Source organism: Chlamydomonas reinhardtii, chromosome 16 (genome assembly GCF_000002595.2).
Source record: "Chlamydomonas reinhardtii strain CC-503 cw92 mt+ chromosome 16, whole genome shotgun sequence".
NCBI lineage: Eukaryota > Viridiplantae > Chlorophyta > Chlorophyceae > Chlamydomonadales > Chlamydomonadaceae > Chlamydomonas > Chlamydomonas reinhardtii.
This window is the reverse complement of record NC_057019.1, coordinates 6,576,822-6,598,956: the sequence shown is the minus strand read 5'-3', so window position 1 is coordinate 6,598,956 and position 22,135 is coordinate 6,576,822. Positions and strand designations below refer to the sequence as shown.

Genomic DNA, 22,135 nt, shown 5'->3' with positions numbered 1-22,135 from the left:
GTCAGTGCTTTGTGACTTCTAGTTCTGCGTATGTTACAGGATACAGGTCACTCCGCCAGGCACCTAAGCAACACTTGATATCCCTTGATTATGTCATACACATACAGACAGGCTACAGGACCCGGCTAGCTCTGCAGCTGCTGCCGTATAACAGTCGTGCGTCATCAACGCGTCCGGTGTCGCACAAACCGCCTAAGCAATTCATGTGATATCATAGTTACCCGTGCTCAATGCTTTGTCACAGTGCAGCGTTCACGACGTTTACCCAATGCAGTTGTGGCACGCGCCTTCGTCCCTGTGGAAGTACCACACCCACGTCGGCTATGCTCCTTTCCCATCCTCAAGTGCTCACGTCCAGGGGCATTTAATCAGTCCTGGAGCATACGGTAGCAGCGTCATTCCGTCAACCCACACTGTTAGTACTTGCTCAACCGCATGAGCGACACCCGTTGCAATATTCTCATTCGTTCTTGCTACTTGCTAGATCCGCAAGCCGCCCTACTTCACTCAGTGCTGCCGCAACCCCGGCCCCTGTAACCAGCCTCCTGGCCAATTACATATCAGTTTGCTCCCTGCACTACTTGATGCCCACTAAGTTACATACGGTAGCCTGCTACAACATGCGCCGCCGGAAGCTGGTGGTGACGGGCGGCGCCAGCAGCTGCTCCAGGTCTGCCAGCACCTGCGCCGTGTCTCCCACCAGGTCCGCCCACAGCGCCTCCGCCACCTCGCGCTTCACCTCCACCTCCGCGCCGGTGAGGTCCGTCCAGGCGCGCTCGTCCTCCTGCGCGTCCTGCGCCAGGACCTGCGTGTGCGTGGGTGCGCATGAGACAGACCATAAGTAAGCCAAGCAGAGCAAAAGCGGGTGCACGGCAGGCGCAGGCAGGCGCGGGGTCAGTGCTGGGGTGCGCCATGCGCACAGCGACACGGAGCCTGGATGCAAGAAGCGGAGCAGCGCGCACCTTGTCGATCTCCGCGGGGTCGCGCATGCGCATACTGGACCAGGCCTTGATCTGCTTCTGCACCTGCTCCAACATCTCCGCGGGGCTCGGCAGTGGCTTGACCACACGGTTCGTGCGCAGCCACGGCTGGCTCTGCGCAAGAGGAAACGTTGCAATTTACTGGCTCATATGAAATAACGCAGACTGGCTTCATAACATGCATACCGTACGTGTGGGTATGCATGAGAGTTTGTGCGTCAAGCCCGCACCTGCACGCGGTTGGCTGCCCGGTAGATGCCCAGCAGCGCCTCGTTCACGGCGTCGTACAGCATCTTGTTGTGGATGTGCTGCGCCTCGCTGGCGTCCACCAGCCGCCGCTCCTGAGCCAGGAAGCCCTCCAGGCTGAGCGGGTCGGCGCCGGGCTCCAGGAACTGAAGGAATGAGGAGGAAGGATTCAGGGAGGGCCGAGAGGGGGATAAGGGCGGGTGCACGGGTGCCAGCAGCAGCTCAGCCCTCATAAGCACATCAGCCCTCGTGAACACAAGCCGGCGCTCGTGATTTTCGCACCTCTGGCCGCGCGTCCATGAACTGGTCCAGCACCTGGCCCACGTACTCGGACACCGCCTCGTGGCTGGTGGCCACTGCGGGGGCGTGCTCACGCTCAATGGCCGCCTGGTCCATCTGCACACACACCGCACAACAAGCGGAGCAGCGGGACCCAGTCCAAAACCGTTACCTGCTAGCCGTCATCCGCGGTATTCAGTCACAACAGCAGGTGACGTCAGTGCTTCGAAACAGTAGCACGAGATGGCCGCTAATATCGCTACAATTCACGGTTGACTCACCTCGGGTGCGATGTAGCCTGACTGCCAGCCCTCCTCCAGCTCCGCCTCCTCCTCGTCCGCGCCGCCCCAGCCCAGGTCCTCATCACTGGTCAGCCCCACGCCACTGGTGCCTCCCGCGCCGTCATCACCCTCGCTGGGTTGTACTGCCAGGTCGCGGTCCGAGGCCTCGGGCGCCAGGGCGGGAACCGAGGCAGGCCCGGCAGTGGACAGCTTGGAGGCGCCGGGCGGCTCGTAGGCGCGGCGCGGCGAGATGGAAGAGCTGATGGAGCCGCTCTCGCTGGGCAGCGGGCTGGGCAGCTCGATGATGCCAGGGGCTGCATGCAGGGGTGGTGCGATGGAAGGACAGGAGGTTCAGGGTGGAGCAGGGTGTTTGCGGTGAAGTGTGAGCGGGAGACAAGGCGTAAATGCAATACCAAGCCCTGATGCGCACACGCACGCACCTGCGTCCTCGTCCTCTCCCTCCACCGACAGCGCCTCCTCCACCACCTCTTCAACGTCCTCCTCGGCATCCAGCTCAATGTCGCCCTCCAGGTCGCCGGCGCTCATGCTGATGCTGGCAGACGACGTCTCGCCGCTGGCACCGGCCGCGGCGGCCTCCTGCTTGGCGCTGGCCTCCGCGGCGGGCGCGGGCGCGGCGGCCTCCTGCGCAGCCACCTCCTGCAATCATGGCACATACACGCCTTGGGCATACGCCACGGAACTATAAAACAACGCGAAGTACGGTATCGAGGCTGCAGAGTGGTGCATAAGCCTGCCATAGAACGCACCGCCTCGAGCTTCTGCAAGTCGGCTTCGCTGTAGTGGAAGGAGGAAACGTTGGCTAAGCGGTGCTTCGGCGTGGTCTGCATCTGCAGGCTGCTCAGGGAGGCGCGCGGCGACGACACCTGCACCGCCAGCCCAGCGACCGCGCCCGCCGCCTGCGTGGCAGGCAGCTCGCCCGCGCCGCCCGCGATACTGGCCATCACGTTCACCGCCTCCGCCACCAGCTCCTGCAAGCGCATCATCACAAGCAACCCCCAACTTAGCCCCCCCTTCATGGCTGCACGGCGTGGCCCAGCTGCCATCATCATGCCCCAACCGTGGACAGTCTGGAAGCTCCTACCAGCTGCCCAAAGGACAAGCAATGCAGCGCCAGTAAATGATGAGTGAGATACGGTATTACCGGGTTAGTGGGGGGAAGCCCACGTGAGGCCTCACCTTGACCGTCGCTGCGGTGATCTGGTCCGCCAGCTCGTCCCGGGTAGGCTCCTTCTGCTCCAGCGCCTCCAGCAGCCCCTCCGAATCCGCGTCCGACTCCCGCGGCTGCCAGGACGACTGGTCGCTGCCCGTGGACTGCTGCGACGCCGCAGCGGCCGCGGCGGCCGCCACCGCCAACAGGGTTGCGCCGGTGCCCGACGGCACCCGCTCAGGTTGCGTGCCCGCCATGGAAGCACGCGTTGAGAGGGAGTAGGGCGTGGTGACCTCGGGCGTCGCCGCCTCCGACCAGTCACGGGAGTGGAAGGGCGACTGCAGGCGCGACTGCCGCCGAGACGCCGCCAGCATCTCCTCAATCTCGCTCTCAAAGTCGCCCTTGCTCACGCCCTCCTCGTCCGGCTGGTCAAGCAGCGACTGGAGCGCCGGCTTGAGCGATGCGCCCGACAGGTGCCGGGTCGCCAGGCCGCCGCTGGCACCGAAATCCGCATCCTCGTCATCGTCATCGGATCCCACGAAGGCACGCAGCTGGTCCAGCAGCCCACTGCCGCGCACGCCGACGCCACCGGTGCCCGCCTCCTCCTCCTCAATCACACTAGCCGTAACGTCGCCGGTTGGCAGCGGGGAGGCAGCGGCGCTGGCTGTGGGCGGCGCGTCTGCGCGCACCGGGCTGGGGCCGGAGGGCTCCGCCTCCAGGCCGGCCGCGGGCTCCGACGGCTCCGGCTTGTAGAGCGCACGGTACTCCAGGCCCTGCAGATTAGGATAATGCAGGCGGGGCACCGTAGTGTCAAAGCAAGAAAAAGGAACCCGTGCGGCTCTTGTAGATGCACGCAAGGACGCACGCATCCATTAGGTGCGCAGGCCAAGACCCACGCACCGTGCCATCATCGTCCTCGTCGTCGTCGCCCACCAGGCCTGAGCGAGGCAGTGGCCCCAGGCTGGTCTCGCCTGCAAGGTCGGCACTGCTGCGGCGCGAAGCCGGAGACGACACGGTCGGCGAGGCCGGCTCCTGTGGCGCCGGCTCCACAGCCACTTTGAGTGTGGCCTTGTGCTCCGACTCGTCGTCCAGCGCTGATTTGAGTCCGGGCTGCTCTTCAGCTGCCGCTGCTGCTGACTCGGTGGGCGAGGACAGCTCGCGCGCAGAGGTGATTGGCGCCGGCGGCTTGGCGGCGCCATGCGGTGAGAGCGCCGGCATGCGGTCAATGCTCTCGTCCACTGAGAAGGGGTTGTTGCTGGCGGCCCCAAGCTCCTCCTCCTCGACCTCCTGCGGGCGGGAAGGCGCGGGAGCAGTTCAAGCAAGGCGTGGGCATTATTATAAGGCCAGCGTAGTGCATGTGTCCATAATAGTCAGCGGCTCCAAAGCTCACCTCTATTTCCTCCTCCTCGAGCACCTCCTCCTCCTCCTCGTCGGAGGCGTGAATGGAGGGGCTCTTCTCCTTCGCCAGAGGCGGCGCCGGAAGCTCCTCCGCAGCCGTCAATGCGGCCGCCACATCCGCTGCAGACGGCGCGGGTGCAGCCGCCGCAATCGCCTCCTCCTCGTCGGACTCAGGATGTGCCGTGGCCTGACGTGCATAAGGCGGGCAGTCAATGCAGTTAGAAGGTGAGCGTGTGCTTGAAAGAGGTCCTTCCCAGGCTGTAATACCCGCTACTCGCAGTTCGCACCTGGTATTTGCCAAGATCGTCGGAGAGGCCTGACGCCGAAATGCCGGACACCTCGGCGGCCACAGCCTCGTCATCGTCGTCCTCCCCAATGGCTGCAGGTGCGGCAGAGTAGGTAATGAACACACGCCAATGCATGTGAGCCTCAATGCTAGCAGACCCACGTCCTCAAACTGCAAGCTGCATCAGCTTCACACGCCCGCTCCTGTCCTTGTCCAATCATCCAAGCCAATGCCAGTCTCCCCACCAAGCCGCTGCCAGTCTCCCCAGGACCAGCACTCACCCTGCGACTCGAAGTTTGCTGCGTATTCGGCCAGGTCGTCTGAGTCGGTGGCTGCCAGCGCGGCGCTGGTGTACAGGTCGTACTCCACCACCGACTGGCGGCCGCCGCTGCCGCCCTCGCTGGGCGCCTCCAGGCCCGCCTCGCTGTACTCGGCAGACGGCTCCGCCGCCGCCGCCACCGCAGCCGCAGGCTCCGGCGCTGTGGCAACCAAAACAAGGTCAGAGAGCGCAAGAACTGAGCAGCGAAGACGTGACAAGGGTACCGGAGCGAAAGCAGGCCAAGGCAGGTGTGAGCAGCGGGTACAGTAGGTCGCACCTGGCTCAGACTTCTCAGCCACGGGCGCGGGTGCGGACGCGGCGCGTGACCCAATGACCTTGTCCTCCTCCTCGTCCGCAGCAGGAGCCGGCGGCGCGGCGGCAGCAGGCTTGAAGGGAGCTTCGTCCTCTTCGTCGCCGCTTGCCGCCAAGTCCACCTCCTCCTCCTCGACCACCTCCTCTACTTCCTCCACCTCCACCTCCGGCTTCTCCTGCTCCTGCTGCGCTGCCTCCCCGTCGCGCCCCTCCGTCTCGCTGTCGAACAGGGGCGGCTGGCGGCTGTGCGGCGTGATGGCCTCGCTGCTGGCCTCGGTGCCCTCCTCACCCTCCTGCTCCTGCTGCTCGCGCAGGGTGGCCAGGCGGTGCGATAGCGAGGTCCGCAGCGCGCCGAAGGGCGAGCCGCTGGCGGCGGAGGTGCCGCTGCTGAGGTCGGCACGAAGGCGGAAGCTGTGGCTGGGCGTCACGGCCTCGTTGGCTGCAAAGGGGGAGTGCCGTGGCATGCAAGGCGGGATGATTAATCGGGGACGTGCAAGATGCGGAGAGGGGCGAGCAGCCAACCACAGGGCGTCAGACATAAGCTGAGAAGCGGGGGGTTGGACACGTCCCCAGGCGTGCATGGGCCCAGCTGCCCAGACAGGCATGTCTTTGGCTCACTCACCCTCAATGAAGTCGGCGCCCAGCATGGCCAGCAGGTCGCCGCCTTCGCCAGCGACCATGCTCATGTCCACCAGGTCCAGCTCGGCGCCTGCGGGTTCCAGTGCAGTACAGATGTGTGGGTGTACGATGGGGCAGCAGTACAACAACGGTGCAGTGGGCACAACTACAACAAGCCTGCATCGCCGCCTGGAAAGGCAAAAAAAACATGTTAAACTTTTGCTATCAATGACTGGCGCAGACAACCTCGCGAAAATCCACAGAATCCGCGGCACACCCACCATCCAGGTCTTCCTCATCCTCGTCCTCCTCCGCCAGCATGGCGTCGCGGTTGCGCCAGCGCCGGGACTCGATGTTGCGCGTCTGGCGGATGCCGCGACCCGACGGCACCGTGATGATGCCGCTGTCCTCCATCTCTGGCTCCGCCAGGCCCCGGACGCCGGATGCCTCCTGCTCTGCCTCCGGCTCCGCCTGCTGCTCGGGCTCCACCTTGTCAGTGGCCTCGGTAGCCGGCGCTTGCTCAGGCGCAGCGCGGGAGACAGGTGGCGGCTCCAGTCCCAAGTCGGACACATCAAGGCCATCGTCCTCCTCCAGATCGTCCTCATACTCCTCCTCCACCACCTCCTCTTCCTCCTCCTTTGCCGCCTGCTCCTCAGAGTCGGCCCGCTCGCCAGGCGGGGTTGCGTGCACGAGCACGGAGCCGTGCCGCTCCGAGCCCGCGCCCTCGTCGTCAGAGCCGGCGGGCGGCGACTGGGGCTGGCTGATGGGGTGGCTGCTGAGGTCGCCTGTGGCGCGGGGCGCAGCTGAGGCGGAGCTGAGGGCGGCGGTATCCTCCACATCGAGCGTGAAGTCGCGCGTGTAGTCGTCATCAGCGGTTGCCTCCGGCTCGGGTGCAGGAGCAGGGGTGGATGAGGCAGATGCGGCCGCCGCAGCCAGCGGCAGCTCAGTGCTGGACTCCTCCGCGTCCGCGTCTGCGTCCTCCAGCGTCTCCTCCTCCACAGAGAACACCGAGCCCGACTCCTCCTCCGCCTCTGCTGTGCCGCCAGACTGCTCTGCAGCTGCTGCAGGCTGCGGCGGCGCACTGCGCGCCGCTGCCAGCGTCACCGCTTCCTCCGACGGCTCCTTGTGCGCAAGGATGGGTTCGGGCGGCTCAACGTCCTCCTCCTCGCCGCCCTCTTCCTCGTCTGCTGCCTCCGCCTCTTCCGCCGGGTCCTCAGGGAAATCCTCGCTGTAGCCGCCTGATGAGCCAGCGGAAACGGGGCCGTAGCGCTGGCTGACCTCCACGCCGACCTGGGCTGTTGCTGCTGGCTGCAGCACGGGCCCAGGCGGAGCGCCGCTGGACACGCCGAAGGCGTCTTCTTCCTCGTCCTCCTCCGCAGCCAGGTCCTCCGAGTACTCCACGTCCTCCGCAACGTCCTCCACCTCGGCGCTCTCCTCACTGGCCTCCTCTGCCGCGGAGGGCAAAGAACGGCCAGCAGCCGGGGCCGCGGATGCGGTTGACGCGACGGCGGCGGTGATGTCGGCGCTGGCGGTGGGGAAATCCTCGGTGTAGGCATGAGACACTGCGGAGGGCAGAAGATCAGGGCAATCCGTGGATGTTGGTATACGATAGTGGCACGTGCACCGAGCGGTGCGGGTTGGTCGACAGAGGGTGCTGATAGCGTATGAGTTGCTGGTGCCAGCGACTGCGCACCTGAAACGCCGGGCTCTGCTTCCTCATCCACAACGCTGAGAGCCGTCCGGTCGCCAGGAGCCGAAAGGCCTGCGCGCACAGACCAAAGCCAAACTCAGGTCAGCAACAGCTCCTTCTAGACGCCTGCGGCGCATGGCGCAGCCTGTCCGCAACCTGGCACATACGTTTCAATCCCAACGCCGCACCTGGCAGCTCGGAGCCGTCAAAATCCTCCTCAAAGTCCTCCTCGCCGTAGGTATTGGTAGACATTGATGACGCCTGCTTGCCCAGATTGGAGGGGCCGGCGCCGCGCGCCGAGATGGCGCTGCCCTCGCGGCCCACCAGCCGGCTGCCCCCCAGCGAAGATGCGGACGCCACCTCCTGCAACGAGGTTTGCCCCAGCAGCGTGGAGGCATCCTGCGGTTGGCCGGGGAAGGTGCAGGTGGCGGAGATTACAGAAACGTTGGGGACGGTCCATTGCATGTGCCGAACAGCAAGGATGGCTGGTAGGTGGTAGATGCACTCGGAGCCTAGTCCCACCTGTACGTCGCCGGTCGTGCCCAGCGCGCCGCTCTGGCCACTGGCCGTGCCGGTGCCCGTGCCGGTGACAGCTGAGGTGTGGAAGCTATCCGTGTACGCTTCCTCCTCCTGCACAACAAGGGGTAGGGCAAGGCATGTCAAGCAAAGCTTAGCTGACCACGAATACCGTGTGCCAATACGACGGAATAATGGTCAGAAGCCCCGCAAGACCCGCCTCACCTCGGCCTCCTCCACAGGCATAGTGGTCTCGGCGGCCTGTGGGCAAGCGTGGGAGCACCCAACGGTATATGTGCAAGCAGGCAAAGGCCGGCAGCAGCATCATACCGCGAAGGTAGAAGCATCGTCCCACAACTGACGGGTGGGACAAACCGCAAACTACCGTACTTCACTCCTTAACCAATGACCGACCAGACAACCCAGTTTCACCACCCCCAGCTCTTACCACATCCGTAACCTCCATCGTCATCGTACGGGCGCTGGCGTCCACCTCCTCGTCCTCCACCTCGATGTCATCCAGCGTGTACTCATCCTCCTCCACCTCCACGCCAGCTGCCTCGTCAGCCACCTCCTCGTCGTCGTCTGAGCTGCCGCGCTCCTTGACAACAAATGGCTCCTCCTCCTCCACCTCGGCTGAGGCAGGCTCAACGGCATCCTCGCTGTACTCCACCTCGGCCTCTGGCACCTCCTCCTCCTCCTCCTCCTCGTCCGAGCCGCCACGCTCCTTGACCACGAAGGGCTCCTCCTCCTCCACCTCCACCGAAGCGGGCTCAGGCGCATCCTCGCTGTACTCAACCTCCAGCTCCTCGGGTTCAATGTCCTCAAGGGCCGAGGCGCTGACTGCGCTGCGGCCTGGCTGCTCCTCCACGATGCTGCCGCTGGCCCCGCGGTCGCCGCTGGCGCTTGCCGGCTCCGCCGCCGCCACCTCCTCAATGTCAGACGAGTCCGTTGGGCTGCGCTGCTGAACCACAAACGGCGCATCCTCCTCCTCAATCTCGCCGGCGCCAGACGCGGCCGGCGACTGCTGCTCCTGCGGCTCTGAGTAGACAACGCTACCCTCCACTGAGGCAGTGGCGGCAGAGCCCGAGGCGATTGGCTCCAGGTCGGCGCTGTTGACGCTGGGCGCGAAGGAGGCGCCAATGGTGTCGGCAGTGCGGGTGAACTCGCGCACGTTTACAACCTCCTCGGCCACGCTAGCCTCGCCGCTGGGCGCGGCCGACGGGCTGTGGCTGTTGGCGGTGGTCATGAACTCCTGCACTGTCTCGTCCGGCTGTGAGGCGGAGTGCTCGATGGAGGCGGCCTCCAGGTCTTGGATGGACTGCACCTCGTCCTATGGGCACAGTAACAGCAAGGTGCCAAAAAGTCGTCTACAGGCTTTCCGCGGCTCAACGCATACGGTAGGCGCTAGGCTAGAACTGGACAGGCAGAAGCGCAAAGCCAGTTCCCACTCAAGCGCGCACCTGCACGTTCTCCTGGCTGTATTGCACGCTGGCACCTGCCAGCGCCCCCTCCTCTTCCTCCAGCTCGCCGCCGCTGGCCTCGCCGACCGGTACCGCGCTGCGCGAGGCCTGCAATTCCTGCACCTCATCGCTGTAATCGACATCGAGCTCGTCCACTTCGTCCTCCAGGGCAGCGCGCGAGGCACCGGCGCTGCGGCCGGCAGAGCGGAAGGACGCGGTGCGGACGTCCTCCTCCTGGATGACGTCCAGGCTTGCAGCCCCAGCGGCTGTTTCGCCACTGGTGCCGCCACCGGCCTCGTCCAAGATTTCGCTGGCGTCACGGAGCGCAGACGCGCCACGCTGCATACATCAATTGTGGCGGCACAGGGTTGGTGAATAAAAGCTTGTTGCGCCAGTATGCATGTCAAGCAGAAACGTGGCGTATCCACAGCAGCCGTGATGGGTCCACCTACCACGCTGTCGGTCTCAAAGCTCTCGGCGTACACGTCGCCCGAGGCGGAGGCGCTGCCGCCACGCGGCACGCTGCTGGCTTCGTCCACGATGCTGCCGCTGCCTCCAGCCAGGCCGCCCGCGCGCGAAGACGGTGCAGCGTTGTCGCTTGAGTATTCATCAACAATAGAGCTGGAGCGCGAACCCGCACGCGGCGCGGCACGCAGCACCGACTGGCTGGGCACTTCGTCCACGACGGATGAGGAGGCGTAGCCACCAGGAATGGTGCCGGAGGCCGCGCCGCTCGCAAAGTCCTCTGAGTAGGCTGCGCTGTCGCCCGAGGTGCCGTACGAAGAGTGGCCGCCAGCTGCAGGAGCGGGCTTGCGCTGAACCGGCGCCGTTGTGGTAGCGGCGCCGGGAGGCTTTGGCGGCTTGGGAGGCGGGCCGGACTTGAGGTTGCGCTCCTAGCACAACACAGAGGCAAGCAGGGAGGTCGACAGGTTGCGGGAGAAAGTGCGAGCATTGTCATGCATCACCACCAATGCTGGCGCACTCTGCCCTTCCAACACACCTGGTCTTCCAGCTCTTTGAGGCGGCGCTGCAGGGCCTCCTCCTCCTGCTTGATCTGCAGGTGGCGCAGCTCCTTCTCCTTCGCGGCCACGGCCTACAGCAACAGGTAGCGAGGGCCCAAACAATTAGTTGCGGACATGAGAAGGTTGGACCAGATGGTGCAAGCCCAGCATGCCACTTGCCTTGTGCAGCGCAGACAGACGCTGGGCGGCCCTGATCTCCGAAGAGCGAGAGCCTGCGCGGTAAAGGCAAGACAGGCAAGTGTCCGCGTCGCGGTTGTGATCATGCATAGAACCCAGAAAGGGCTGTGGTGAAGGCGCAGCACTCACCGGAGTGGTGCTTGGAGCCACTGGCAACGGATGCCGTGGCATAGGAGGCGCTCTCGGCCTCCTCATCAGGCTCCGTGTACGCCACAGACTCTGTGACGCTGCCAGAGCTGCGCGTGTGGTGGGCGCGGCGGCCGCCGGCGTGCGACTCGCTGCGGATGGATTCAGAGACCACGGAGCCGGACCGGCCGCGCACGTCGGGCATGGAACGTGGCGTGAAGGAGCCGACCTCGTCGGCAACGCTCTCAGAGGCGGTGCCGTACTGCTGCTCCTCGGAGTAGGCTGCGACAATCAAGGAAGACAAACCAGGAATCAAAGTGTCATGTGTGCACTAGTGCCTCACTTAACGCAAATGCCAGTCAGCGCGGGGACCCGTAAAGAAGGCGTACCAAGCACATACCAGGAATGGAGCTTTCGGAGATGGCATCGCTGTCATGGCGGGGCTTTGCAGCGGCTGGCGCCTTCGCCGCTTGCTTGGCCGGCGCCGCCTTGGCATCGCGTGCCTCCAGGGCCGCTAGCTGCTTTTGCAGTGCCTCAACTGCCGCCTGCTTAGCCAGCAGCTTGGCTCTGCAGCGGGCAGACGCGAAAGGCGCCATTGTAAGACTCCGGATGGATGGGCCGAAGTCGGGCACGCAAGAAGGGCAGTGTTTCACGGGGGCAAGGGTGCTATGCATGAGAGGCCAGCGCACCTGCGCTCCTTGTCACGCAGCTCCTTTTGCTTGCGCTTCAGCATGAGCTGAAGCTCCGCCTGCTGCCGCTCCAGCGCCGCCGACATCACCGATAGCTCGCTGCTGCCGCCCTCTAGATCCTCGCTAGCTGACGTGCGCCCTGTGGCAAAGGGTGGATTGTAATCAACAAAGTATGTCCTCCTGCTTCCTCAAAAGCTCAACACGTGTGGGGCTCAAGCGGCAGCGGACTGTGGCAGCGTACGGCATACTCACTGCACGCGCTCTTGGCGCGGGCCTTGTGCTTGGCTTTGGCGTCATAATCTTCGCTGTACTGGTCGCTGTCCGCCACATCGGAGCCGCTGCTGCGGCCACGTCGCTGATGGCTGCTGGAGCGGCCAGCGGTGCTGCCGGAGCGGTGGCGGACGTCGTCCTCCGTCACCACCGACTGCGACATGCCGCCACCGGAGGTGCCCAGCCGCCGGTGCGACAAGTTCTCTTCGATCTCGTCCATGACGCTGCCTGTGAGGTGTGAGGACAAGCATGTGATACGGTTTAGCACAGTCAACCCTTAGCAAGGCCACAGCTGCACACGGGTCAGTTGGGGCCCTGCAGACTACAGGAAAACTGCACTCACTCTGCTGCCGTGCGGGCTTGGCGGGGCGACCGGCGGGAAGCAGCTGCCGGCGCGACGTGTGCGCGCTCGGCGGCTCGAAGTCGCCGGTGTACTCGTAGCTGACCTCGGAAGCAACGGAGGCAGTCCGGCCCGCAGCCGTGCCTGCACCCAGCAAGACAGGTAACGTGATTTGGGGCACAGGCGCAGGACCGCAGCAGGTACAGATCAGCGCTGTTGTATGTAGCGGTCCGCCGTGTTGGCAATGCACGCACCTGGAATGCTGCTCTCCTCAAGGATACTGCCTGAGCGTGAGCGGTGCTGCTTCGCTGCGGAGCGCTCCTCCACAATGCTGCCGGATCCCGTGCGCTCGCCACGAGTGGTGGCGACTTCCTCCACAATGCTACCCGACCCTGATTCCTTCATCTGGGGCTCAGAGTAATCCTCCTCCACAATGCTGCTGGACACAGACGCCTGCCGCTTCGGCGCTGGGCCACGGGAGGGCGCCTTGGCAGCTGGCGCCGCGGCCGGTGCAGCGCCAGTGCGCTTGGAGGCGGTGGGCGTTGCCACGGCCGCCGCCGGCGCGGTGCCGGTACGCTTGGCGGCGGCGGCGGGGCTAGTGATCTGTGCGAGGCGGTAGAGCCGCTCCATGTAGAGCTGCTGGCGGGCGTAGTCAGCCTTGACGGCGTGGATCTGCCGCTGCAAGTCAGCCTCGTCAGCGTCACGCTGAACCTGCAAGAAGGTGAGGTCAGACAGGCGAGCCCGGCTTGTCATGAATCCTGGTTGGCAACGTGTAAAGGCACGCACAATGAGTCATGTAATGCGCGCGCACCTGCACAAGCCGCTGCAGTCGGATGATGGCCTGCCGCCGCTGCGGGTCCTTCACCTCGCCCAGCTCGTCCTCCAGCTGCACCATCTTGGTGTCGGCCGCGGCGGTGATGGCTGCCAGCCGCTCCTGGAGCCGCGTCACCTCTGCAAGCATCTGAGCCTCGGCGTCCGCCGTGTACGTCTGCATCATCTCGTCGTCCAGCTCCAGACCGCCTGTACAGTATGAATGCGGTTGTCAGTTGCCAAGGATGGAGTTGAGCGGTTGCATCAACAGTAACAGTCATCAAGCTCTCATGACAGGAAAGGCACGCTGCCCAGCCTGACACTTACCCTCCATCGGCACACGCATGAGCAGCGGCGACTGCGGCGTTGCCGCAGCTTTGGCTTTCTTGGGGTCCGCCACCGGCGTCGTCACCACCTGCCCGGGCACCGCTGAGGCCCTGACAAGCTGCTGGTGTTTTGCCGGCGCGACACGGCCGCTGCTGCCGGACGTACCCAGCCCGCTCTCACCCACGGTGGTCGCGTCCTGGCTGTAGCTGCCAGGCTCCTCCGTTTGCACCTCGTCATCCACCTCCGTAGACCGTGTTGATGCCGTCGCCGCAGCGCCCCGGTGGGCTGGCTGACGCGCCGCAGGCCGGCGCCCTGACACCTGGGAGGGCTCCTCCGCAAAGTCCTCGCTGTATACCTCCGTGCCCGTCACGGTACCTGGCTCTTCAGTTTCCACGTCATCCTCCATCACCTCGGCGTCCTCAAACGACATGCTGTAGCCAGGCTCAGTGGTCGCGGCGCTGCTGCGCGGCCGGCGTGACCGGACCGACATGTGGCTGTGGGAGGCCTGGGGCTGCGGCACACTTTCTGGGATGGAGCCGCTCTCGCCGCTCTCGCCACTGACGCCTACGGAGGAGTAGGGTACGCTCTCCGCCACGCTCTGCCGGCGGCCCGCGCTTGGCGCAGGCCGGCGCGTGGACTCGGTGCGCTCCGAGCGGATGCTCTCAGCAACGGACATCGTGCTGGCTTGGTTATTGACGCCGCGGGATGGCGCGCGCCGAATTGGCTCGTCCTCGTCCTCCACGCTCTCCGGAATAGACATGGTGCTCGTCTGCAGCAACAATAGGGACACGCTTGTTACTCAGTAAGCCTGCTCCATCCGAAGCCCCGCGATGCTGCAGCGCACGGCATGACGTCAAACACGCGATTGCCGCTCTGTGTGACACAGCGCATACCGTACCTGCTGGCGAAGGGCGCTCTTGAGCGGCGGGCGGTCGGAGTAGTTGCTCTCCGCCACGGACCTGGTGCTGACCTGGGGCCGGATAGTCACACGCGACGGCTGCCGCGTTGTGGGGCGCGAGGTGCCACGTGAGTACACGCCCGACTCCTCCTCCACGTACTCCTCAAACTCCTCGTCCTCATACACGCTCTCGGGTACAGACAATGTGCTGGTCTGGCGGTAGGCGCTCCGCGAGGCAGGACGGACTGCAGGGGCAGCGATGACGGACAGAGAGTAAGTTTGGAAGCTGGTGGAAAGGCGGTCGAGCAATGCAGAGAAAGCTCAACAAGTGTGACTACAGCGTCGCACCGGGGATGGTAGGGCTCGTCTTACCCGGCTGGCCGCGGCGCGCCTGCGGCTCTGTATCCTCCTCCTCGTCTTCATCAAACACCTCCGTATACTCGGAGGCGACATTGCTGATGGAGACGCGGCTCCTGAGGCCAGCTGCGCCGCCCTCCGAGGGCCCTGGGCTGCCGCCGCGGCTGTAGGGATGCTGGTCCTGGTATGTCGGCACGGGGCTGGAGCGCAGCGAGGTCGGCACAGCCGGCTGGGGAGGAGACGGGGACCGAAGCGACGTGCGAAGCTGCACGGCAGGCGGGGGCGTGGGGGACGTGCCACGGTGGATGATTGGAGGGCTCGCGGCCGAGGGTGAATCGGCACGGAGGGACGTCGGCGGTGGTCGCGGTGGCGATGGCGAGGAGGCGGTGTGCCGGAGGATGGAAGGTGGGTGCACTGGCTCCACCTGCATGCACATGCAGACTCGTTAAGGAATCACACCCTGATGGCCCTGGAATGAAACGAACACAAGCTCGCAACCCCTTGCCTGGCGGCATGACGTACCTGAACGGCCATCTCCTTCCGCGGCTGCGGCAGGTCCTCAGACATGGTCTGCACATTTGCGTGCGCGACCTTGTTCCGTGTCAGCTGCTGCAGGAACATGGAGGTGACGTCGTTGAGGTGGTGCAGGCTCTCCTTGCGGACCTCACTGCGCAGGTTCTCCTCCATGGCAACCAGCTTAGCATCCTGCATCGGGACACGCAACTCTTGTCAGTGAACACCAGGGAGGGCAGAGCTGGAGCTAAATCAGCCCTGCCCAGCAAGACACAAGACCAGCTCACCATCTCCGCTTGCGCCTGCGCAATGACCAGAGCTTGGGCCTCTGCGTTCTGCGCCATGAGCTGCGCCTGCGACTCCGCGATGGCGGTCTGGTCCAGGCGCTGTGCAATGCGGTGCGCCTCACGCTGCACGGCCGCAATGGCGCGGGCGTTCTGCAGCTGCTGCAGCTCCAGCTCTGCCGCGTCCAGCTCCTCGTAGCTGCAACATTGCGAACGGAAGCAGCGCGCAGAATAGTCACGTACAGTTTCTGGTGCGGGAAGTGGGATGCAGTGCAGTTAGAGATCACGCATTTGGCAACATCGACACGCACAGCAGCGCACTCACGTCTTCAGCGTGTCTTGCATCTGCTTGTACAGCTCATTAGGGGCGAGCCGTACACGGTCTGGTGGGCCCATGGGCTCGTCAATGAAGCTGACCATGCGGGGCCGTGGCGGCGGGCTCGCCATAACGCCTGTCAGGCCCGCCGAGGCGTCCTGACTGGCTCCGCCAATGCTGCCATCAGGCAAGGCTCCGCCAAGCGAACCCGACGCCGCGCCTGCCGCTGCGCCACTTCCAGACCGCAACTCGCTCAGTCGCCCAAGCTGCGCCATCAGGGCCGGCCCATCGCGGGTCGCCGCAACCGCCGCCGCCTGCCGCGCCTGCCGCAGCAAGTCCACCTGCTGCTGTAGACTGGGCTGTGACTGGGGCTGTGCTTGTGTCCCCATGCTGCTGATGCCTGTGGTCTGAGACGTCGCCGCCGGCATGAGCACGTACGGCGGCAGGCTGTCGTTCAGCTCCTGCGCGGCCGTGAAGTCCAGGTCGGAAGGCGCCGCAACGCGCTCATCCCCGACACCCGTGTCCGTGAGGTACTTGGGCGGCGAGGCGGGCCCGATGGGCAGCTGCTGCGGCTGCTCGCGCTGCGGCTGCACCAGCTCACGCGAGAAGACCAGCTGCGTCCCGTCAGTGCCGGGAATGACCAGCACCTCCGAGGCGGCGAAGTGCCGCGGCACTGGCTGCGTCTGCGCCTCGCTGACCGGAACCACGAGAATCGTCTGCGTCTCGTGGTCCACCACCTGCGCCAGCGGCGGCTCGCTCAGCTGGATAATGGCTGGCCGCTCTGGCAGCCGGCCCTTGTGGGCGATGAGGTTGATGATGCTCATTGGGTCGCCTGCATGGTAAGGGGTTGCGGTAAATGTGGAAAGTTTGTTAGACGGTTAAGTTGAGGAACGAAGCTAGGCCATGGTTGCGTGCCGACGCACGGACACATATGGCCGTTGCTGTACGCACCGGACTTTGGGAAGGTCAGCACCGTCATGTCGTCTGCGGAGGGCTCGGCGCCGATCTCCTCATCTTGGGGTGTGGCTGCCTGCAGCGCAAGCTCCTGCTGCTCCTCCGCACGCTTTGCGGCTTGGGCCTGAAGGACCAGCACCAGGCAGGTGCACATGAGTCGTTTTAGTGTCTACATTATTGTAAAGCATTGCCATTACCCGGTGGGGTCATCGCTTCCGCACACCCACCTTCATGAGTTCACGCTGCGCCGGGCGGATGCGGATGGGGCTATTGGCCTGCTCGTACTCGTTCACAACATCCTCGCAAGCGCGCGCGGGCGTGTCCGGCGCGCTGCTGGCATCGCTGCTGTCATCGCCTGGCCCCGGCTGCGGCTCCGGCGAGCGCGGACGCGGCAGGGGCTTGATGAGGCTGCTGCGCAGTGGCGAGCCTTCAACCTCATCTGCCTCCCAGCGGTCCCGCTCGCGCTCCAACGTTAGCCGCTGGGCCAAGCGCGGGTTCTCCTCCAGGATGTTGTGCAGCTGCGAGATGGTGTACACACGCTGCCCGTAGCCCGACTCCTCGCCACTGCTACTGCCCTCCTCGGCGCTCTCCGCGCTGTATGCCCCATTGTCATACGGCAGGCCCGGAGACGGCTCCACGCTGTCGGCTGAGGGCTGCGTGTTCGCGGGCGGCAGAGGAATCTGGATGATGGGCGCCGCCGGCACCGACTTGGCGGGCGAGGGCGGCGCGGCCGAAGATGCTGACCTGGTCGGTGACAGCGCAGGCGGCACTGCTGGGATGGGGTTGGCGGCCCCAGACGCTGTGCGCGTGATAGCCGTGATCACAGTGACGGACTTGGCAGGCGACGCCGCAATGGACACAATTGGGGGCGCGCCCGCGGCCGAGCCACCGGTAGCAGATGCCGGCCGAGCTGTCGGCGCCGCCGCACCGGGCTGCTGGACGCCAATCAGCGGCACTTTCATGCGTGCCGGGCGCTCCGGTTCTGCATCCTGCTCCGGCCGTTTCCTGCTGCTGAGGCTCGCTACTGCCTGCTTGCTGCGGAAGGAAGACACGTCCTGGTCGCGACTGGTGGCACTGGCGGCGCTGCGAAGCCCGGACGTCATGCTGGTGAAGCTCACAGCCCGCATGCTGCCGCCCGTCTGCATGCCTCGGGTGGCATCCAGGCGGCCTGCGGCGACAGCCGCACTGCTGCTGCCCTGGCTTGTAGCGTCCTCGCCGATGGACTCCGGCACACCCGTGGCCGTGCTCTGGCTGGCGCCGCCCATGCTCTCGAAGGCATCAGTGCTGTAGCTGTACGCCCCTGTGCTGCGCTCCTCCTCAAGCCGCGTCAGCACTGCCGCGCCGCCGCCGCTGCTGCTGCCCGTCACACGCGCCTTCTTGTGCACGGCTGTGGGCCACGACACCTCGCTGCGGAACTCCACCTCCGCCTGTGTGCCCTCGTCGAACTGGTCTACGGGTGGCCGTTGTGGCGACGCCCGCAGACTGTCGTCGTACAGCGGCTGGGACTGCAGGTCCGTGGGCACCACGGCCATGGCGCCCAGCGGGTAGCCCGCCATCGAGCCTCCCACCGAATCACGGAAGCCCTCCGGCAGCAGCCCCATTTGCTGCTCTTGCTGCATGAGCTGCTGCTCCATCAGCCACTGCTGCTCCAGCCGGTACTGCTCCTCCTCGGGCAATAGCGCGGGCAGCTGCTGGGACTCGGGCCAGGCGGGCGGGACGCCTGCGCCCACCGGGTAGCCCTGCTGTTGCTGCAGCGCGCCGAGGCGGGCGCTGAGCTGCAGTGCCAGGTCCCACAGGTCGCCCACATGCTGCTCATTGCGTGCCTGCTGCAGCTCCGCCTGCACCGCCGACACAGCGCTGCCGCGGGCGCCTCCGGGCGCTGTGGATTTGCGCCGGGTGGCGGAGCCCGCGCGCGAGCCCGAGCGTGATCGCCGGTTTGATTGCTTGGCACGCTTGTGCGGAGAGCGCGAGCGGGAGCGGGAGCGCACGGTGGAGGAGTGGTGCTTGCGGCCCGCTGTGGGGCTGCGGGTGCGGCCGCGGGAGTTGTCCCGGGCCCGAGAGGTGTCGTGCCCTCGAGAGCTGTCCCGCCGCTCCGCCTGTGGCACCGTGTGCGGGGCAAAGCCGGGAGTCAGCAGCTGGGACACCGTAACAACTGCAAGTGCACTCGTCGCCGCAAGCGCAAGCCAGTCTGCCAAAACCACTTTGGGTGCTTACCGCCTGCATCTCCCGCAGCTGCTGGTCGTAGAGCTTCCGTGCAGCCAGACGGGCCTCAAGGTCCACCGCCCGTTGTGACGCTGACGGTGGTGGCGGCAGAGGCTGTAGAAACACGCAAGGGCACCAAACGGCGTGAAACATTCGACAGCGGTCCGAACTGCCGTGCCGGCCAAGCCGTACGACAGTGGGCCCTTTCACATATCACCACGTGCTTGCCCTTGCCCCCTTTTCGCCTCACCTGTGCAGGCCGAACAGCAGGATGCGCACTGGCCGGCCGCTGTGGCGCGGTCACGAGCGGCCTCGTTGGGCGGGCAGAGCCGGCACGGTAGACCCGGCCGGTCTGTCCCGACGTGTCTGGGTCGTGCACGCGCACCACCTGCGGCCCCGACTCCATGTCGCTGTCGATGGCGTTCCCGAAGTCGTCCACCAGCACCGAGCGACCGCCACGCTGCGGCGACCCTGGCCCCTGCAGCCGCTCCCGACGCCGCCGCTCGATCACCTCCTGCAGGCAGAATCCATACACAGGTGGATTTGTCTTACTGCGTGCGGCAAATCATGGAACCCACGCTTGCCGAGTCCTTAACTACAGCGCGCATGCTGAGCTATGGTGCTTGAGCTGATCCACTCACCATGCGCATGGCATCGCTCATGTGGTGCGGCAGCGCGCGCTCTGACATGACATCAAAGTCAGCCTCCTCCTGCGGCGGCCGCCGCGCCGGCGCCGGCCGGTTGAGCAGCGCGGTGCCCGCGTTTTCGCCGGGGGCGACGTCTACCCATGCTGGGCGCGTGGCAGGGGCGGCGTCCTTGCCAGACTCCGCGTACCTTTGAGCACGCTGCGTGACATCCAGCAACGTACGGCTCATAGTGTGCACTGCGATGTGACTCAGCGCATTCACCTCGCACCGCCCCAAGGGCTCGTCCATAGCAAGACCCGACCGCCGGCTCACCTGGCGCGCTTTGGCCATCTCCGCCTTCACCACCCGCAGATGAGCGGTCTTCGCCTCCTGCTGCGCCGCTCGCTCCTGCGCCTGCCTTATGGAAACCTCCTTCGCCTTCCGGTCCATGAACTCCTGCGGGGATGCCGCGTTCGCATGGGTGTGGGTACGCCACGCTGCATAGCTCCAGAAATGGGCAGGGAAGAGCACGGGCCTGTGTTGCAGCTACACGCCAAACCCAGGCCCCACCTTGAGCTGCATCCGCGCAACTGGGTCGAGCGTGCGCATGTTTGCAGCGGCTGCGCTGGGGCTGATGCTGCGCGGAGGTGGCGCGCCGGTCATGGGGATGGGGCCCACGTCCGGCGGAGCGCCGGTCGGCGCGTCGCCGGAGATCGGTGTGGGTCGCCGCTTCATATTCTGGCGCCAGGGCCGCGGGTCAGCCGGCTTCTTCTCCGGCTCAGCCTCCGCAGCCATGGCCTGGGATCATGCATAAATCAAAATGACGTTGGTGGTGCAGCCCCCACCAACCCGAGCGACAGAGAGCCACCACGCTTGTCCTGTGCTTACCTGCATTCCGTGAAGACCAGATGCCGCGCCGGGGGCTGCCACGGGCTTCTTCTTCTTGATTGGCGGCGGCTTTGGCTCGGGTACCGTTGTGACCTGCGCAGCCGCCTCCTTGGCAGCCTCCGTTGCCTCTGCAACCTGAGCTGCAAGCTCCTCCTTCTCCGCCTGCGCGCAAGCCAAGGTGCAATTGACTGTGGGTGTGAAAGTCCCTGATGATCTGCTAAGAGTGCCCCCATGCGCACCTGCAGGCGGCGCTCCTTTTCCGCGCGAACCGCATCCTGCTCCTTCTGCAGCCGATGAACGAAGTTCGTGACAGCCTGTTGCCGCTGAACTGCCTCTGTCTGCTTCAATGCCACGGGATTGGGCAGGATCTGCGCGGCCGCAGCATACCAACAAGTCAGGCTTGTAGCCTCAACAAAGCGCGACTTGTGCCACTACCTTCTTGCCCGTCCGCATGAGCAGCACTTACGTTTAGGTCCCGTTTCACCACAGCTCCCTTAGCGGGAGCAGCCGGAAGGTGCGAAGGTCTCCCGGCCCCAGGCGATTTGGAGCGGCCTGTGCTGGTTGCCCCGTGTACATCGGCAGCGCGACCTGCCGCTGACTGCCGCCTGGACTGATGCCCTGGCGCAGGAGCTGGCGCCTCCAGCTCAGCGTCCTCATACTGCGCGTCCTCATACACATTTGCGTCTTCCGCCATAGCACCGGAGAACCCCGACGCTTCTGCCTCTGCAGCTGCATGGGCGCTGGCTCCCGTCGGCTCTCCCTGTGCTGCTGCCGCAGCCCGGGCCTTCTTCAGGCGCGCCTTCTGCTCCATGGCTTTCAGCTGGGCCAGCTCCAGCGGCGCGAAGCTGGCTACCAGCTTCACCAGCTCTGCGTTGATGGGCTGGGGCTTACGCCTGGGTGGCGCCGAGTCAAAGGACTCATCGCTGCTGTGCGCCTCGCCATCGTCGTGATAGGCTGCAGCACCGGGGCGGCGCGCGACGCCGGCAGAGCGCACTCCACTGTCTGCGCGCCCCCCGCCATGCGACGTCGTGTGCTCACCCGTCCGCCGCCGAGTTGGTGCTTGAGGCACATCTGCAACAGTGACATGCACGAGGTGAGGCTTAGCCATGAAGAGCTACAGGCGCAGGAGCATCGCGTGGAGGCGAGGGGCCGCCCCAACACCGGCCGGCACCGGCCCGCAGCTGCTGTTTGAAGAGCCTCCCCCCGTTCTTGCGGAACCTACCTGCCGACGGGCCCCTCACGGCGTTTGCGCTGCTTATGATGCGGCCCGAGACGTGGCCAGACCTGCCCCGCCCTGCCGTCCAACAGCGGCGCGAACCGTCAAAGCAAGTCCAAATTCGTCGTCGGTAACGTGCAAGGCCTTCACTCAGGACAGACGCTTGAAGCTGCTTGCTTGCTTGAGTATCCCTTCACTTACCAGTCTCCTCGCCGAAGGACGCCATCGCTGGGCCCCGTCAATTTGCTTCCATAATAGCGGGGGCTGGCTGCCTTGTAATTAATGTCCGCACATCAGTTGACGGTCCAGTTATGATTTAAAAGCAGCCTGCGCCCTTTTGCTTAGCGTGTTCTGCAGCAGCGGGTCCTGAATATGGAACGCCAGTAACAGGCGCAGTGCTAGCCCCGCAGCTGGGTTTTCATGTATATCAGGCGCTGCAGTGAGGCCTAAATGCCACGCACCTCCTATCAACCTTGCCTCGTCGGAAATGTCAAGTCAAACTGGACTCCTCAACAGCGTGCGCGGGCGTCTATGTCACACATCGGCATGTATTTAAATCCTACA

At 65.2% G+C, this 22,135-nt stretch overlaps 1 protein-coding gene across 1 annotated transcript; it reads right to left on the bottom strand.

Moving 5' to 3' along the window:
* Positions 1-21: 21 nt before the first annotated feature.
* Positions 22-22,128, bottom strand: CHLRE_16g672200v5 (uncharacterized protein). The gene is made up of 49 exons (XM_043071187.1): positions 21,773-22,128; positions 21,578-21,649; positions 20,822-21,426; positions 20,595-20,723; positions 20,356-20,517; positions 20,038-20,265; positions 19,801-19,923; positions 19,483-19,686; positions 19,092-19,355; positions 18,854-18,955; positions 16,867-18,735; positions 16,637-16,763; positions 15,695-16,517; positions 15,373-15,568; positions 15,095-15,277; positions 14,588-14,996; positions 14,216-14,460; positions 13,318-14,086; positions 12,992-13,200; positions 12,435-12,891; positions 12,184-12,324; positions 11,823-12,068; positions 11,571-11,709; positions 11,282-11,448; positions 10,885-11,163; positions 10,738-10,790; positions 10,557-10,649; positions 10,009-10,449; positions 9,557-9,895; positions 8,542-9,426; positions 8,319-8,354; positions 8,100-8,207; positions 7,766-7,976; positions 7,581-7,649; positions 6,169-7,449; positions 5,892-5,978; positions 5,235-5,708; positions 4,920-5,117; positions 4,640-4,731; positions 4,345-4,539; positions 3,855-4,241; positions 2,984-3,727; positions 2,554-2,775; positions 2,227-2,443; positions 1,787-2,100; positions 1,509-1,622; positions 1,211-1,372; positions 963-1,094; positions 22-805 (listed from the first exon to the last, which is right to left on the bottom strand). Exons 1-49 carry the CDS (start codon positions 21,795-21,797, stop codon positions 614-616), a joined length of 15,219 nt encoding a protein of 5,072 aa, XP_042916166.1. The 5' UTR covers positions 21,798-22,128; the 3' UTR covers positions 22-613.
* Positions 22,129-22,135: the final 7 nt, after the last annotated feature.

Coding starts and splice junctions, on each gene's coding strand:
- CHLRE_16g672200v5 (XM_043071187.1), bottom strand. CDS start 21,797: ATGGCGTCCTTCGGCGAGGAGACTG. Junction 10,450..10,556: donor TCAAAGAGCTGGAAGACCAG/GTGTGTTGGAAG, acceptor GTGTTGTGCTAG/GAGCGCAACCTCAAGTCCGG. Junction 2,101..2,226: donor GGGAGAGGACGAGGACGCAG/GTGCGTGCGTGT, acceptor CCCTGCATGCAG/CCCCTGGCATCATCGAGCTG.